The 15,637-nt window shown below is 35.2% G+C and overlaps 1 protein-coding gene across 1 annotated transcript in view; it reads right to left on the reverse strand.

Moving 5' to 3' along the window:
* FBXL17 (F-box and leucine rich repeat protein 17) overlaps positions 1-15,637 on the reverse strand; it is a 501,049-nt gene that overhangs the window by 460,734 nt on the left and 24,678 nt on the right. Inside the window, 1 exon segment of the mRNA XM_043595100.1 lies at positions 15,024-15,281. Within this exon segment, the coding sequence (XP_043451035.1) occupies positions 15,024-15,281 (258 nt within the window).

A 15,637-nucleotide genomic window follows, 5' to 3' on the forward strand; every position in this document is an offset into this window, starting at 1 on the left:
ATTCTTATCCCAGCAAAAATCAACACCTAAAGGATCTACAAACATCTCAAAATTATCTCCACATTACTTCCCACCTTACCAAAGAACACTGTGAAATGATAACTACTCATCACCAGGTAAGAATACCTATCTGGTTGATGTTGACTAGATGAATATCAATACTTACCTTGGCTGGATACTGGAAAACTGCTGCCTGAAGGCCTTCCTAGGTAATGGAGATTATTAACCTTGTGGAATTTTAACTCCAACCACACCTCTCCATTTTCATTCAACCTGCCCTTTATTTCTACTTGAATCTGGCACCCATGTCAGGTGCAATCCTAACTCTCACTCTTCACTCAAGTAAATTGTCTTAGTATTGATCATTTATATTTATCATTTATATATATATTTATATTTATAAATATATTTATATTTATATTTATATTTATCATTTATCATTTATCATTTATCATTTAAGAGGTTCTGAATTTTGGGGCGCCTGGGTGGCTCAGTCGGTTAAAGCATCCAACTCTTGGTTTTCCCTCAGGTCACGATCTCACAGTTTGTGAGTTCAAGCCCCACATCAGGCTCCAAGCCAATAGCTCTGAGCCTGCTTAGGATTCTCTCTCCCTCTCTCTCAGTCCTTCACCCACTTGCATGTGTGTATGTGTCTGTCTCTCTCTTTCAAAATAAAGAAAGAAAAATTTTTGGGGCGCCTGGGTGGCGCAGTCAGTTAAGCGTCCGACTTCAGCCAGGTCACGATCTCGCGGTCCGTGAGTTCGAGCCCCGCGTCGGGCTCTGGGCTGATGGCTCAGAGCCTGGAGCCTGTTTCCGATTCTGTGTCTCCCTCTCTCTCTGCCCCTCCCCCGTTCATGCTCTGTCTCTCTCTGTCCCCAAAAAATAAATGTTGAAAAAAAAATTAAAAAAAAAAAGAAAGAAAAATTTTTTAAAAGAGAAGTTCTGAATTTTTATCGACATCAGTTCAATATCTGGCTACCCATGAAAGGTAAAAATCAGATAAATAGTAATAGAAGACCCCTGTCTAACTCAGGAAGAACAATAATATATAAAAGGCACTCAGCAGTCAACCCTGAAGGAAAGTGTTTAATGAAAGGCATGCTGCTGGTCACTCCATCACCTAAAAAGAAGCTACTCCATCCACCCGTTAAGCCATGGTTCATTTTCACATGTGACAGTAATCAGGAGTACAAATGGACTGAAGTAAACAAATATAACAGAAAATAGATTGCCCTTGATTAATTCTCTTCTTCCTTATAATAATTATTCAAGATTATTCACAAGTTTGCTCTAAAACATCCGAAGGTATTTTTCAAATTTTTCTATAAAATGTTGGGAGGTGATTTTCCTAGCATCTCAAATTTTAATTAAAATATTGCATACTACCCTTGAGCATTTATAAAAGAGAATTTGTTTTAAGAAGCCATCTGTTATTACCAGGTTATTTTTATAATTAAAAAAAAACACCTTAGGAAGAATATACTTCAACGGACAATGAATTTAGACAAGTGAAACCACAAAACTGGTGTGGGATAAAAACAAGATTAGGTCTTCCAATGTCACATGAAAGTTGCTCAAAATCAGTATTAAGAAAATATTTTTAAAATATGCTGCCTTCACTAGAAAAAGAAAGTTATTCCTTCTACTTTCCATTCCCAATGTGTCACTGCTGTAATTATTATCCACATGCAAATGAGAACAGTGAATAAAACTCAATCCATATCAAAAATGCTATTTCAACACCAAAACACACCAAAAAAACCTTTGTCGCAACTAATGTTTCAACTAAGAAAATACTGTGATTAAAACTTTTTCAACTTCATTTTTAAAACATACAAAGCTATTAAGTGTCCATCAACAGATGAAAAGAAAAAATGTAGTTTATACATACAACGGAAAATTATTCAGCCATGAAAAGGAATGAAATTCTATTATATGCTACAACATACATGAACCTTGAAAACATAAGCCAGGGGCGCCTGGGTGGCGCAGTCGGTTAAGCGTCCGACTTCAGCCAGGTCACGATCTCGCGGTCCGTGAGTTCGAGCCCCGCGTCAGGCTCTGGGCTGATGGCTCAGAGCCTGGAGCCTGTTTCCGATTCTGTGTCTCCCTCTCTCTCTGCCCCTCCCCCGTTCATGCTCTGTCTCTCTCTGTCCCAAAAATAAATAAACGTTGAAAAAAAAATTAAAAAAAAAAAAGAAAAAAAAAGAAAACATAAGCCAGACACAAAGTATTTACTGTTGCATGATTCCACTTATAGGAGACAGCTAGAATAGGCCTAGAATTCATAGACTCAAAACAGAGCTTACTAAGGCATGAGGGAAAAAGGAGGAATAGAAAGTAAATGTTTAACTGGTATGGAGTTACTCATTGGAATGATGAAAAAGTTCTAGAAACAGATATTGGTGATAATCACACAATATTCTATTCTTAATGCCACTGATTTATATGCTTCAAAATGATTAAAATGGTAAATGTTATGTATATTTTATCACAATGAAAAAAAGAAACACATTGAAATAGCAAATGTCAACAAAACTTGAGAGAAAAAACTGCCAAGAGGCAGGGATGCTTGTTCCCAAATCTGTTTTTTCTAATTGTAAGTTTTATAACATTAAGAAAAATAAACTGCATTAAGAAAAATAAACTGACTTCAATGAGAAGGAAAAAAGAAAGCTGTAGCTATAAAAACTAGGTTGAAAGTTTGCATTCAATGAAAGGAAGCCATTAAAAAGCTGCTGTCATATTAGTTTTGGGTAAGACAACCATATGGTCCAACCTAGGATGGTTTGCCTTATGATCTCTTTACTTTAAGATGGTGCCAAAGCAATACACATTCAGCAGAAACTATTCTTCAAATTTTGAACTTTGATCCTTTTCTAGGTTGGCAATATGTAGTAAGATACACTCTCATGATGCTGGGCATGAGCGGGGAACTGCAATTCCCAGCCAGCCATGTAATCATGACAGTAAACAACCTGTACACTTAAAATCATCCTGTACCCATACATTCTATTTTTCACTTTCATACAGTATTCAATAAATTACATGAGATATCTGGCACTTTATTATAAAATAAATTTTGTGTTACATGATTTTGCCCAAATGTAAGCTAGTGTAAGGGTTCTGAGCAAGTTTAAGGTCAGCTAGGCTGTGATGTCAGGTAAATTATGTATACTAAATGCATTTTTGACAGGGTATTTTCAATTTACAACAGGTTCATTGAATGCAATCCCATGGTAAGAAGAGCTGTACTGGAAAGATCATATTCTAAATTAAGATGCACTCATATTCCTCTGTTAGTAGTTTTAAGTTCCTGTATCACTTAAATGAAAAAACAACTGAAAATCATGAAGGTGACACCATTGTAATAGTTGAACCAAAGGAAGTCAAAACTCTAGCCATTTCTTTTATTTTTTTTTTTTAATTTTTTTTTCAACGTTTTTATTTATTTTTGGGACAGAGAGAGACAGAGCATGAACGGGGGAGGGGCAGAGAGAGAGGGAGACACAGAATCGGAAACAGGCTCCAGGCTCCGAGCCATCAGCCCAGAGCCTGACGCGGGGCTCGAACTCACGGACCGTGAGATCGTGACCTGGTTGAAGTCGGACGCTTAACCGACTGCGCCACCCAGGCGCCCCAAAACTCTAGCCATTTCTAACTCAAGAAAAAAGCCTTAACCCTATATCAAAAGACTCATGAATGAATTACATTTATATTGCTTTTTAATTAAAATGTTTATGACACACACTGATTTTTGTGATTCCTTAATTTAATTGATTTTCAGTTAACTGACCAACTTCCATTCTCAGGCCCATCATCAGGCTTATAATGAATTATAATAATGCCTACCTATACCTCACAGAGTTGCTGAGAAGATTAAAAATGACACTGCACATAGAAATGTTAATTAGCATACTGCAAGGCATATAAAAGTGCTTAATAAATGTTGTATATCATTATTAATCATTATTAATGGGTAAAGAAGGAAGCTATTAGAAAACTATTCATTAGGATCCATGGGAAAGGAATGTTTTAGAAATGCTATACAGATGAATTTCCTGAAAAAAAAAAGCCTCTTGACATTTATATAAAAGCTCTACATTTCTAGTTATCACATGATTCAGAGATCAAAAAATTGAAAGAGAATATTAGCTCTATACCTTCCTAGCTATGTGAACCTGGGCAAATAACTTACAAGAGATTCCATTTTTCATCTTGAAATACCACCTCAGTTTTGTGGTGAAGATTAAATTGTGTAACATATATAAAAAGAACCCAATATATATTTACTTCCTTTTGCCAATTGTGATGCTAATGTACAAAGAATACCTAAAATACCCTTTAACTAAACACAACACATTTTGCCAAAAAAGGTTTTTCAAGATCTCTAGTTTTTCAGTCTTACTATTAAACATCAATCACCATTATGAGGGTAAAATGTGTGCCATGTCATCTGTAAAGTGGAGGGAATGAACTGAGTAGATTTAGTATGAATTCTAGACACCCCTGGATATGAGTCAGTCCTATCATTTACTACTTCAACCTCAGATAAATAACTTACAATCCCTCTATAACTGCTTCCTCATCTCAGAATAGATGTGAATCAAAAGAGAAATTTAACATGAACATGTAGTTAGAATATATAAACAGTGCCTGACACATAGTACATGCTCAATATACACCTGTTCATTCCCTAACTGACTGAACATCATTGGAACATGTAAAGATAGATTAGGGGAGACTGACATTTTCCTTTATCTTACAGAAATTTTGAATCTAAAAACAATTAGATATTTTTTTTCCTTTACTGTGATAAAATGTATAGAACATAAAAATTGCCATTTTAGTCATATTTAGATATACAATTTAGTGACATTAATTACATTCACAGTGTTATGCAACCATCACCATGCCTCCTTCCAAAACTTTATCACTCCAAACACTCTACCTATTGATTTTTTTTTAATGTTTACTTTTGAGAGAGAGAGACAGAACACGAGCAGGGGAAGGGCAGAGACAGAACGGGAGAAACAGAATCTGAAACAGGCTCCAGGCTCTGAGCTGTCAGGACAGAGTCTGACACGGGGCTCGAACTCGGGAACAGTGAGATCATGACCTGATGAGATCATGACCTGAGCCGAAGTCAGATGCTTAACCAACTAAGCCACCCAGGCACCCCAACGCTCTACACATTTAGCAACAAGTCCCCATTCCTGACTTCCCCTAGCCCCTGAAAACTCCTGTTTACATTACATCTCTGTGAATTTTTCTATTCTGGGTATTTTATATAAGTATAATCATACTATATTTGTTCTTTGTATCTAGCCTACTTAACTTTGCATATGTTTTCAAGGTTCATTCATGCACTAAGTAACATGTATCAGCATCTCATGCTATTACATGGCTAAATAATATTCCATTATGCATATATATTTTGTTTACTCATTCATCTCTTAATAGACATTGGGTTGTTTCCACACCTTGACTATTATGAATAATGCTACAAAAACTAATAAACAAGTATCTACTTAAGTCATCTTTTTCAATTATTTGGGGTATATTTTGAGGGCAGAATTGCTGAGTCATATGTTAACCCCGTATTCAATCTTTTGAAGAACCACCAAACTGTTTTCCACACGAGGCACACCATTTTATATTCCTAACCAGCAATGTACAAAGTTCCAGTTTCTCCAAATACACAAAGCCACACTGCGTTATTTCGTTTTGTGGGTTTGGGCTTATTTACATGAGAATGGGTATAAACTGGTATCTCATTGTGGTTTTGATTTGCAATTCTCTAGCAGCTAATGATGTTAAGCTTCTTTTCATGTGCTTCTTGGCCATTTGTATCTCCTCTTTGGTAAGGTCTATTCAAGCATTTTGCCTGTCAACTAAGTTTTGGGGAGGGCTTCTGTTGATGTTGAGCTGTAATAGTCCTCTATATAGTCTACATATTAAACCCTTTTCAGATACACGATTTGCAAATATTTTCTCATATTTTGTGGGTTGCCTGTTCACTCTCTTGATAATGTCCATAGAAACACAAAAGTTTTTAATTTTAATCAAGTCCAGTTTATCTGTTTTTTACATTTGTTGCCTGCCTTTTTGGTGTCATATTTAAGAAATCATTACCAACTCCAAAGTCCTAAAGATATACACCTATCCCTTCTCCAGAGTGTTACAGTTTTGGCTCTTAAATTCAGGTCTCTGACCCATTTAATTTCTGTATATGGTATAAATAATCAAATTTCTTTCTTTTGTATGTGGACATCCAATTTTACCAGCACTTTTTTTTGGAAAAGTGTTCTTTCCCCCACTGAATGGTCTTGGCATTATGGTAAAAAATCAATTGACTAAAGATGTGAGGGTTTACTGGACTCATAATTCTATTCCATTTTTCTATACATCTGTTCTTCCACTAAGTATCACACTGTTTCGATGACTATACCTTCATAAGAAGTCTTAAAATTGAGAAGTAGGACTCCTCCAACTTTGTTCTTCCTATTCAAAAATGTTGTGGCTGTTCTGGGTCCTTTAAAATTCCTTATGAATTGTATAATGAGTTTTTTTAATTTCTGCAAAACCACCAGTGGAATTTTAATGGGGATTACATTAAATCTGTAGATCATTTTGGGTAGTATTATCCTCTTAAAAATACTGTCTTCCAATTCAGGAGCTCAAGATGTCTTTCCATTTATTAGGTGTTTTTTAGTTTCTTTCTAACCTGTTTTGTAGTTTTCAGTGTGTAAGTCTTGCATGTGCTTCGCTAAATTTGCTCCTTAATATTTTATTTGTGAAGCTATGGTAAACGCAATTATTTTCTTAATTTCTTCCTTGGATTTTTCACTGCTAGTTTGCAGAAATGCAACTAATTTTTGCACACTGATTTTGTATCCTAGAACTTCACTGAATACTTTTATTAGCTCAGTTTTGGGAAGAGTTTTTTTAGGGTCTACTCTATATACAGTCAGAGCTCATTTTACTGTACTTCATCTTATTGTACTTCACAGTTATTTTTTAACAAATTTACAACCCTGTATTGAGCAAGTCTATCAGCACCAGTTTTTCAACAGCATTTTCTCATCTTATGTCTCTGTGTCACATTTGGGTAAAATTCACCATATTTCAAACATATTCATTATTATTATACTTGGTATGGTGATCTGTGATCATTGAACTCCAATGTAACCATACCCATATAAAACGGCAGATTTAATTGATAAATGGTACATGTGTTCTGACTGCTCCACCAACTAGTTGTTTTCCATTTCCCCCACTCTCCTTGTGATTCTTGGTCTCAGGACCATGAGTTCAGCCCCACACTGGGCAAAAATCTTGTTTAAAAAAAAAAAAATTAAAAAAAATCTTCCAGAAAGGATTCACCATTCTAGACATCATTAAGAACATTCCTGATTCATGGGAAAAAGTCAAAATATTTACATTAATGGGAGTTTGGAGGAAGTTGATTCCAACCCTCATGGATGACTCTGAGGGTTCAAGACTTAAGCGGAAGAAGTAACTGCAGATGTGGTAGAAATAGCAAGAGAACTCGAATCAGAAGTGGAGCCTGAAGATGTGACTGAATTGCTGCAATCTGATGATAAAACATTAACAGATGAAGAGTTGCTTCTTATGGATGAAGAAAGTGGTTTCTTAAGAGAACTGCCAGAGCTACCCCAACTTTAAGCAACCACCACTCTGATCGGTCAGCAGCCAACAACACCAAGGCAATCAGCAAAAAGATTATGACTCCCTGAAAGCTCAGATGATGGCTAGCACTTTTTAGCAATAAAGTATTTTTTAATTAAGAAATGTAATTATTGTTTTAGACACAGTGCTATTGCACACTTAATAAATTACAATTAGCATAAGCATAACTTTTATATCCACTGGGAACTCAAACTCATTTGACTTGCTTTATTGTAATTTGCTTTACTGTGGTGGTCTAGAACCGAACCTGCAGTATCTCTGAGGTGTGCCTATATAAAACCATGCAAACTGAGATAGTTTTACTTCTTTTCCAATTTTGAAGGCTTTTATTTCTTTTTCTTGCCTAATTACTCTGGCTGGAATTTCCAGTACAATGTTGAAGAGAAAAAGCAAAAGTGGGCATCATGGTTTCATTCCTGAACTTAAGGGAAAATTTTTCAGTCATTCACCATTGAGTATGATATTAACAATAGTTTTTATATATATGGCCTTTATTACGTTGAGGAAGTGTCCTTCCATTCCTAGTTTATTGCGTGATTTTAACATGGAAAGATACTAGAATCACCAAATGCATTTTCTACACCAAGTAAGATGATTATGTGGGTTCTTCCTCCATTCTAGTTATGTGATATAGTACACTGATTGATTTTCATCAGTGGCTTGATTGAGCCACCTTTGCAATCAAGGAATAAATCACACTTGGTCATAATACATAATCCTTTTAATATGTTTCTGGCTTCTGCTTGCTATTTTTTTGACATTTTTTTGCATTTATACTTATCAAGGATCCTGTTCTGTAATTGTCTTCTCTGGAAGTGTCTTTGGCTTCAAAATCAGGCTAATGCTGGTCTCATAGGAGTTAGGAAGTACTGCTTGCTGCTTCTTAAATATTTTGGAAAAGTTTAAGAAGGAACGGTATTAATTCTTTATATGTTTGAGGAAATTCATGAGGGAAGCCATCTGGTTTCTGTCTTTTCTTTTTGCAGAGGATTTTTACTACTGGCTCAATCTCCTTACTTGTTGTAGAAGATTTTCTACTTCTTCTTCAATCAGTTTTTGCCATTTGTGTATTTCTAGGAATTTGCCCATTTCATCTAGGCCACCCAGTTTGTTGGTGTATTGTTGCTCTTAATTTTCTTGTAGAACTGTTATTATTTCTATAAAGTTGGTGGGAATGCTCATGCTTAAATTTCTGATTTAGTGAGTTGAGTCTTTGTTTTCTTACTCAAAGATTTGTCATTTTTGTTAGTATTTTCAGAAAAACTACTTTTCTGTTTTCTGCTTCATTTATCTCATATCATTATTTCCTCCCTTCTGCTAACTTCTTTTTCAAGCTCCTTCAGGTGTACATTTAGGTTACTAATTTCAGATTTTTATTTCTTTGTAATGTAAGCTTTCACAGCCATGAAATTCCCTCTGAGCACTACTTTTGTTGCATCCCATAACTTTTTGTGTATTGTGTCTTAATTTTCATTCATTTCAAGGTATTTTCCAATTTCCCTTATCATTTCCTCTATAACCCAATGGCTGTACAAGAGTGTGTTGCTTAACTTCCACATATTCATACATTTTCAAATTTTCCTTTTGTTACTGATTTCTAGATTTGTTTCACTGTGATCACAGAAGAAACTTGCATGATTTCAATCTTTTCAACTTACTAAGACTTGTTTGTAGTCTAATCTTGAAAATGTTTCTTGTGTACTTGAAAAGCACATATATTCTATTGTAGAGTGTATTATATATGTCTGTTAGGTATAATTGGTTTATAGCACTGTTCAGGTCCTCCATTTCTTCGTTGATCTTCGGTCTGGTTGTTGTAGCCATCACTGAAGTGCAGTATTAAAGTTTCTAATTATTAATGGAGAATTACCTATCTCTCCCTTCAAACCTTTCCACTTTTGTTTCCTATATTTAGGAGCTCTGTTATTAAGTATATATGTGCTTATAAATGTTCTATCTTCCTGAGAAATTGAAACTCATCAATATATAATGAGCTTCAGTGTCTACTATAAACTTGTTTGACTTAAAATTGATTTTTTTTCTGATGATAATATAGCTACTCCAACCATCTTTGGTTATTAGCATTTGAACAGAATATCTTTTTTTTTTACTTAAATTCAAGTTAGTTAACATATAGTGTAGTATTGATATCAGTAGAATTTAGGGATTCATCACTTACATGTAACACTGAGTGCTCATCCCAACAAGTGTCCTCCTTAATGCCCATCACCCATTCAGCCTATACCTCCACCCACCTCTCCTCCAGCAACCCTCAGTCTGTCCTCTATAAAGTCTCTTATAATCTGCCTCCCTCTCTGTTTCTATCTTATTTTTCCTTCTTTCCCCTATGCTCATCTGTTTTGTTTCTTAAACTGTACATCTGAGCAAAATCACGTGGTATTTGCCTTTCTCTGACTTATTTCACTTAGCATAACACTCTCTAGTTCCATCCACATTGTTGCAAATGACAAGATTTCATTCGTTTTGAATGAAACGATGGCTGAGTAATATTCCATCATACATGTGTGTCACACATGTATCCATCAGTTGATGGACATTTAGGTTCTTTCCATAATTTGGCTATTGTTGACAGTGCTGCTATAAACATGGGTGCATATGCCCCTCTGAACCAGTATTTTTGTATTCTTTGGATAAATACTTAGTAGTGCAATTGCTGGGTCATGGAGTAATTCTAGTTTTAACTTTCTGAGAAACCCCCACCCCATGAGCTTTCCAGAGAATACATACAAATGGCTAACAGACACATGAAAAAATGCTCAACATCACTCATCATCAGGAAAATACAAATAAAAACCAAAATAAGATACCGCCTCCCACCTGTCAGAATGGTTCAAATTAACAACACAGGCAACAACAAATGTGAGCAAAGATGCAGCGAAAGGATAACCCTCTCACACTGTTGGTGGGAATGAATGGAGTATCTTTTTTTCCATCCTTTACTTTCAACTTCATCCTGTCTCTATCAAAAAATGAGTCTCTTATAGACATGACAGGTACCGTTATCTTCTTATCCATTCTGCCAATCTTTGCCTTTTACAGTATAATCTAACTTTTTTTTAAGTAGACTCCACACCCAATGTGGGGCTTGAACTCATGACTATGAGATCAAGAGTTGCATGCTTAGGGGCACCAGGGTGGCTCAGTTGGTTAAGCAGCTGACTTCGGCTCAGGCCATGACCTCACAGTTCATGAGTTCAAGCCCTGCATTGGGCTTGCTGCTTTCAGCACATAGCCTGCTTCAGATCCTCTGTTGCTCTCTGTCCCTTCCCTGCTCGCACTCTCTATCTCTCAAAAATAAATGAACATTTATTTGGGTTGCATGGGTGGCTTAGTCAGTTAGGCGTCTGACTCTTGGTTTCAGCTCAGGTCGTGATCTCACAGTTCATGAGTTTAAGCCCCACATTAGGCTTTGAGCTGGTGGTGTGGAGTCTACTTGGGATTCTCTCTCTTGCTCCCTCTCTCTGTCCCTCCCCTGATTGCACTGTGTCTGTGTCTCTCAGAATAAATAAACTTAAAAAAAAAATGAACGTTAAAAAAAAAAAATCGAAGAACTGCTTGCTTAGAGCAGCTGGCTGGCTCAGTCGGAAGAGCATGTGACTCTTGATCTTGAGGTTATGAATTCAAGCCCCACATTTGGTGTAGAGATTACTTAACATCTTAAAAAAAAAAAAGTCACATGCCCTACTGACTGAGCCTACCAGGTGCTCCAATTAATCTATTTAACTTAAAGTAACTACTGATAGGGGCTCCTGGATGGCTCGGTGGGTGAAGTGTCTGACTCTTGGTTTCAGATTAGTTCATGATCTCACAGTTTGTGTGTTCAAGCCCATCAGGTTCTGAGCTGGTGGTGGGACTCTTTCTCTCCCCACTGCTCTCTGTCCCTCCCGTGCTCTCTCTCTCTCAAAATAAAATAAACTTTAACAATTTAAAAAAATAAAATAAAGTAACTACTGGCAAGGAAGGATTTACTTCTGCCATTTAGAAACTATTTGCTTACTGTAGGTCTTAAATGTTTTTTGTTCCTCAATTCCTCCATTACCACATTTTTTGTATTTAATAGATTTTATGCAGTATACCATTTGATTCTCTTCCCATTACTTTCCTACACATATTTCAGTTATTTTCTTAATGGTTACCATGGAGACTACAATTAACATCATAAACTTATAATAGCATAATTTGAACAATACCAACATAGTGTCAACAGTATACATGATGGTGCTATGTCTCTACTCCTTCTACTTACAGTATTATCATAGATTACACTTTTACACATTATGTGCCCATGAACATAGATTTATAATCTTCATTCTATACATTTGCTTTTCTTCAATCACATAGGAAAAAATGAGGAGTTACAAACTAAAAGTGAAGTAAAACTATCTTTTATATTTACCTATATAGCTATCATGCTCTTTTTAGCATTTCGTGTAAAGCAGATTTACTAACGATGAATTCCTTTTTTTTTTTTTTTTGAAGATTTTTTTTTTTTTAAGTAATATCTAATACCCAATTCAGGGCCCAAATCTACAGCCCCAAGATTAAGAGTCACATACTCCACTGACTGAGCCAACCAGGTGCCCCTTCCCTCACTTTTTGTTTACCTGAGAATATCTTAATGTTGACTTCATACTTAAAGAATAGTTTTGTCAAATATCAAATTGTTTGATATTTTCTCTCTCAGAACTTACATCAGCACACTGCTTTCTGGTTCCAAGGTTTTGCATGAAAAATCAATTGTTAATCTTATTAAAGATCCCTTGTATGCTAAGAGACACTACTCTTGTTGCTGCTTTCAAGATTCTCTATTTGTCTGTGGCTTTTGACAATCATACTATCATGTGTCTCATTGTAGGCTTCTTTGAAATTAATCTGCCTGGAGTTCACTGAGTTTCTTGGATATACAGATTCATGTCTTTCACATCAAATTTGGTACATTTTAGTAATTATTTCTCCAAATATTCTTTCTCTTTCTCTCTCCCTTCTCCTTTTGGGACAATCATAATGCAAATGTTGTTCTCCTTAGTGATATCCCACAGGTCCTTCAGGCTCTATTCACTTTTCCTCATTCTTTTTTTCTTTTTCTTCTCAGACACAATAATTTACTTTGTTTCATCTCCAGGTTCACTCATTCTTTCCTGCCTACCCCTATCTGATGCTGCATCCCTCTAGAAAATATTTTAATATCAGTTATTGTACTTTTTAGCTCCAGAATTACAATTTAGTTCCTTTTGATAATTTCTAGATCTTTATTACTATCTCAATTTTTCGATACATCATTTTCTAGAATTCTTTTAGTTTCTAAAACTTTTAGTTGTTTGTCCATACTTTCCACTAGCTCTTTGAGCATGTGTCCAAAAATTGATTTAAAATATTTGCCTATGGGGCACCTGGGTGACTCAGTTGGTTAAGCTTCTGATTCCAGCTCAGGTCATGATCTCTCACGGTTGTGAGATCCATTTGTGAGATCCTTTGCCAGGCTCTGGGCTGAGAATGGAGCCTGCTTAAGATTCTCTCTCTCCTTCTGCCCTTTTCCCCCACTCCCGTGCACTCTCTCTCTTTCTAAAAATTAAAAATATATGTATTTAAAAAAGAGCCATGAAAATCTGAAGCAAACATCTAATCATAAATTTATAGGTTCCAAGATATCTTACATTCTAGAGAAGTTGTAGAGGTTAGATAAAATCATGGTACTTGATTGGCATATTAACTCTTGTTCCTTAAAGGACTTTTTATTTTCCCTCTATTTCAATCATAGTTATGATCTTATTCTTACCACAAACACCCTTAACAGTCTGCTCAACTATTCATATTATATCATGTTTAAAAATACAACAGATTTAGTCAACTTTATAAATACACAGACCTCTATAAATGTCTCATTATAAAGTATAATTTGCCAACAGATTTCTATCACAAAAAAAATCATGCCATGTCAACAAAATTTATAATTTCCCGTTAAAGATTAATTTGTTCTAATACATATAAGAACTTCATTCCACTAGTGGGTGATCGTATATATAGCAGAAATGATCAGGACAGATATTAAAACAAATAACGGTGTTATTGCACATTTTGCCTTTGCAGACAGAACAGTCTCCCTTATACATTTTAGCATTTTTAATACATAAATTAGATTGACACACCCAGTACTGCTTAAGACAGAATCTCCCCAAATTCCTTCTAATACTGAGCTTTCAATTAATTCATATGTAATGTTTAAATTTAGCGATCTTCTTCTAAGTTCATTTCAGATCAGATTTAAATCTAGGTCTTTGCCAATATTCTGCTTTTACTGGGAAGTGTCAGGACTACACCCCACTTCTAAATTTAAACTTTAATCCTGACAAGTTCTTGAATGAAATTATTAATTAGCTCTTTCTTTCAAAAATGTCTGTCAAGAAAACCGTAGCTGGAGTGGGAAACGTGCAGGGCCTCTGCCCTCACAGAGCAGGCCCCCTTATTCAAAGTCTTTTGGAGTGGGAAAGTCAAAAGATGGAAGAGATTTTGGAGAATCTAAGCTTTAAACCCCAGTTCCACCACTTGCTAAACATTAGGCGAGTTAATTAATCTTTCTAACCTTTAATTTCTCCCTTTACAAAATGAGTTTAATACCAACTATTTCACAAAGTTACTTCAAGGGTTACATGTTAAAATACAGAAAGTACCTAGTACAAAACTGGGAACATTACTAAATATTCACAATATTCACAAATCTAGAGCCTGGCACATAGAATCCATTCAATACTCATGAATGAATAATCCACTCTGAGACAAAAAAATTTTAAATGGCATTTCCAAAGGAAGTGCGTCAAAGATAAAATATAGTATTTTAATCCAATTATTGTTCCAAATATGGGTAATGAGCAGCTTTTACTTCATTCTATACTCCTTAATTTGGACTTTCATTTATGCTTTAAAATATGTATTTTAAAGCACATAAGCATATCATCTAGTAATGTAAAAGGGGAATTAAAAGTCAATTTTTAAAACCTCATACTAACCCAAAATGCATACTATTGGAACCTAAAGCCAAATTTGGTATAAAATTTAACTAACAAAAAAATAAATAAAATGGCTTGTCCCAGAAGTTCAGGCACTCACTGCAAAACACACCAAAGTTATTTATCAATTTTACTGAACCAACCACTCATGGGTACAAAAAACAAGATGGCTTATTTTAGTCTCTGAGCATTATTTTTAACATATAATAATGTGTTAAAGTGTAGCTTCAAGCAAACATTTTGAGTTAATCAGAGTAAAACCATTTTATAGATGCTAATATTTACCTGTTTGAGTCCTTCATCAGTAAGTTTGTCCTGGTTGCCTACATGAACTTTCTGAAGTAAAGGACAATGAGAGGCAACCGCAATAATAGAAGTGTCAGAAAGCTGTTTACACCTGTAGGCTGTATACCTAAGAAGTCCAGGACACTTAAATGCTAGAACACATACGCCTGTATCAGACATACTGCGACAATCAGAAATGTTGATTTCAATTATATTCTGACTTCTCGATGCAATTTTTTCCAATAATTCATCAGTGACCTAGGAGGAAAAAAAAGGAATAAGTTTAAACTTTTGCTAAAAGTAGAAACTTACTTTCTATTCTTTTATGAAGTTTTCCCCCAATAAATAAGTAATAATTAGATTACAGCATGAAAACCACCATCAAAAGAAAACCTTCTTATTGAATATTAAAGCATAACAAGAACTGTGGTATAGTATAAAATGCATACTTAGTCTTTGTTTCTAATTCCTAGAACAGAGCCTCCAGAATTTCCTGATTGATAGGAGTGTCCTTTGTTATTCATAACAAGCCCCTTTTGACCACACTTGAGTTTATTATACTAATGAAATGACTTAAACGGGGGCCCCTAGATGATACCTTTAGGATGAGGTCT

This window comes from Prionailurus bengalensis, chromosome A1 (assembly GCF_016509475.1).
Source record: "Prionailurus bengalensis isolate Pbe53 chromosome A1, Fcat_Pben_1.1_paternal_pri, whole genome shotgun sequence".
NCBI classification, from domain to species: Eukaryota; Metazoa; Chordata; class Mammalia; order Carnivora; family Felidae; genus Prionailurus; species Prionailurus bengalensis.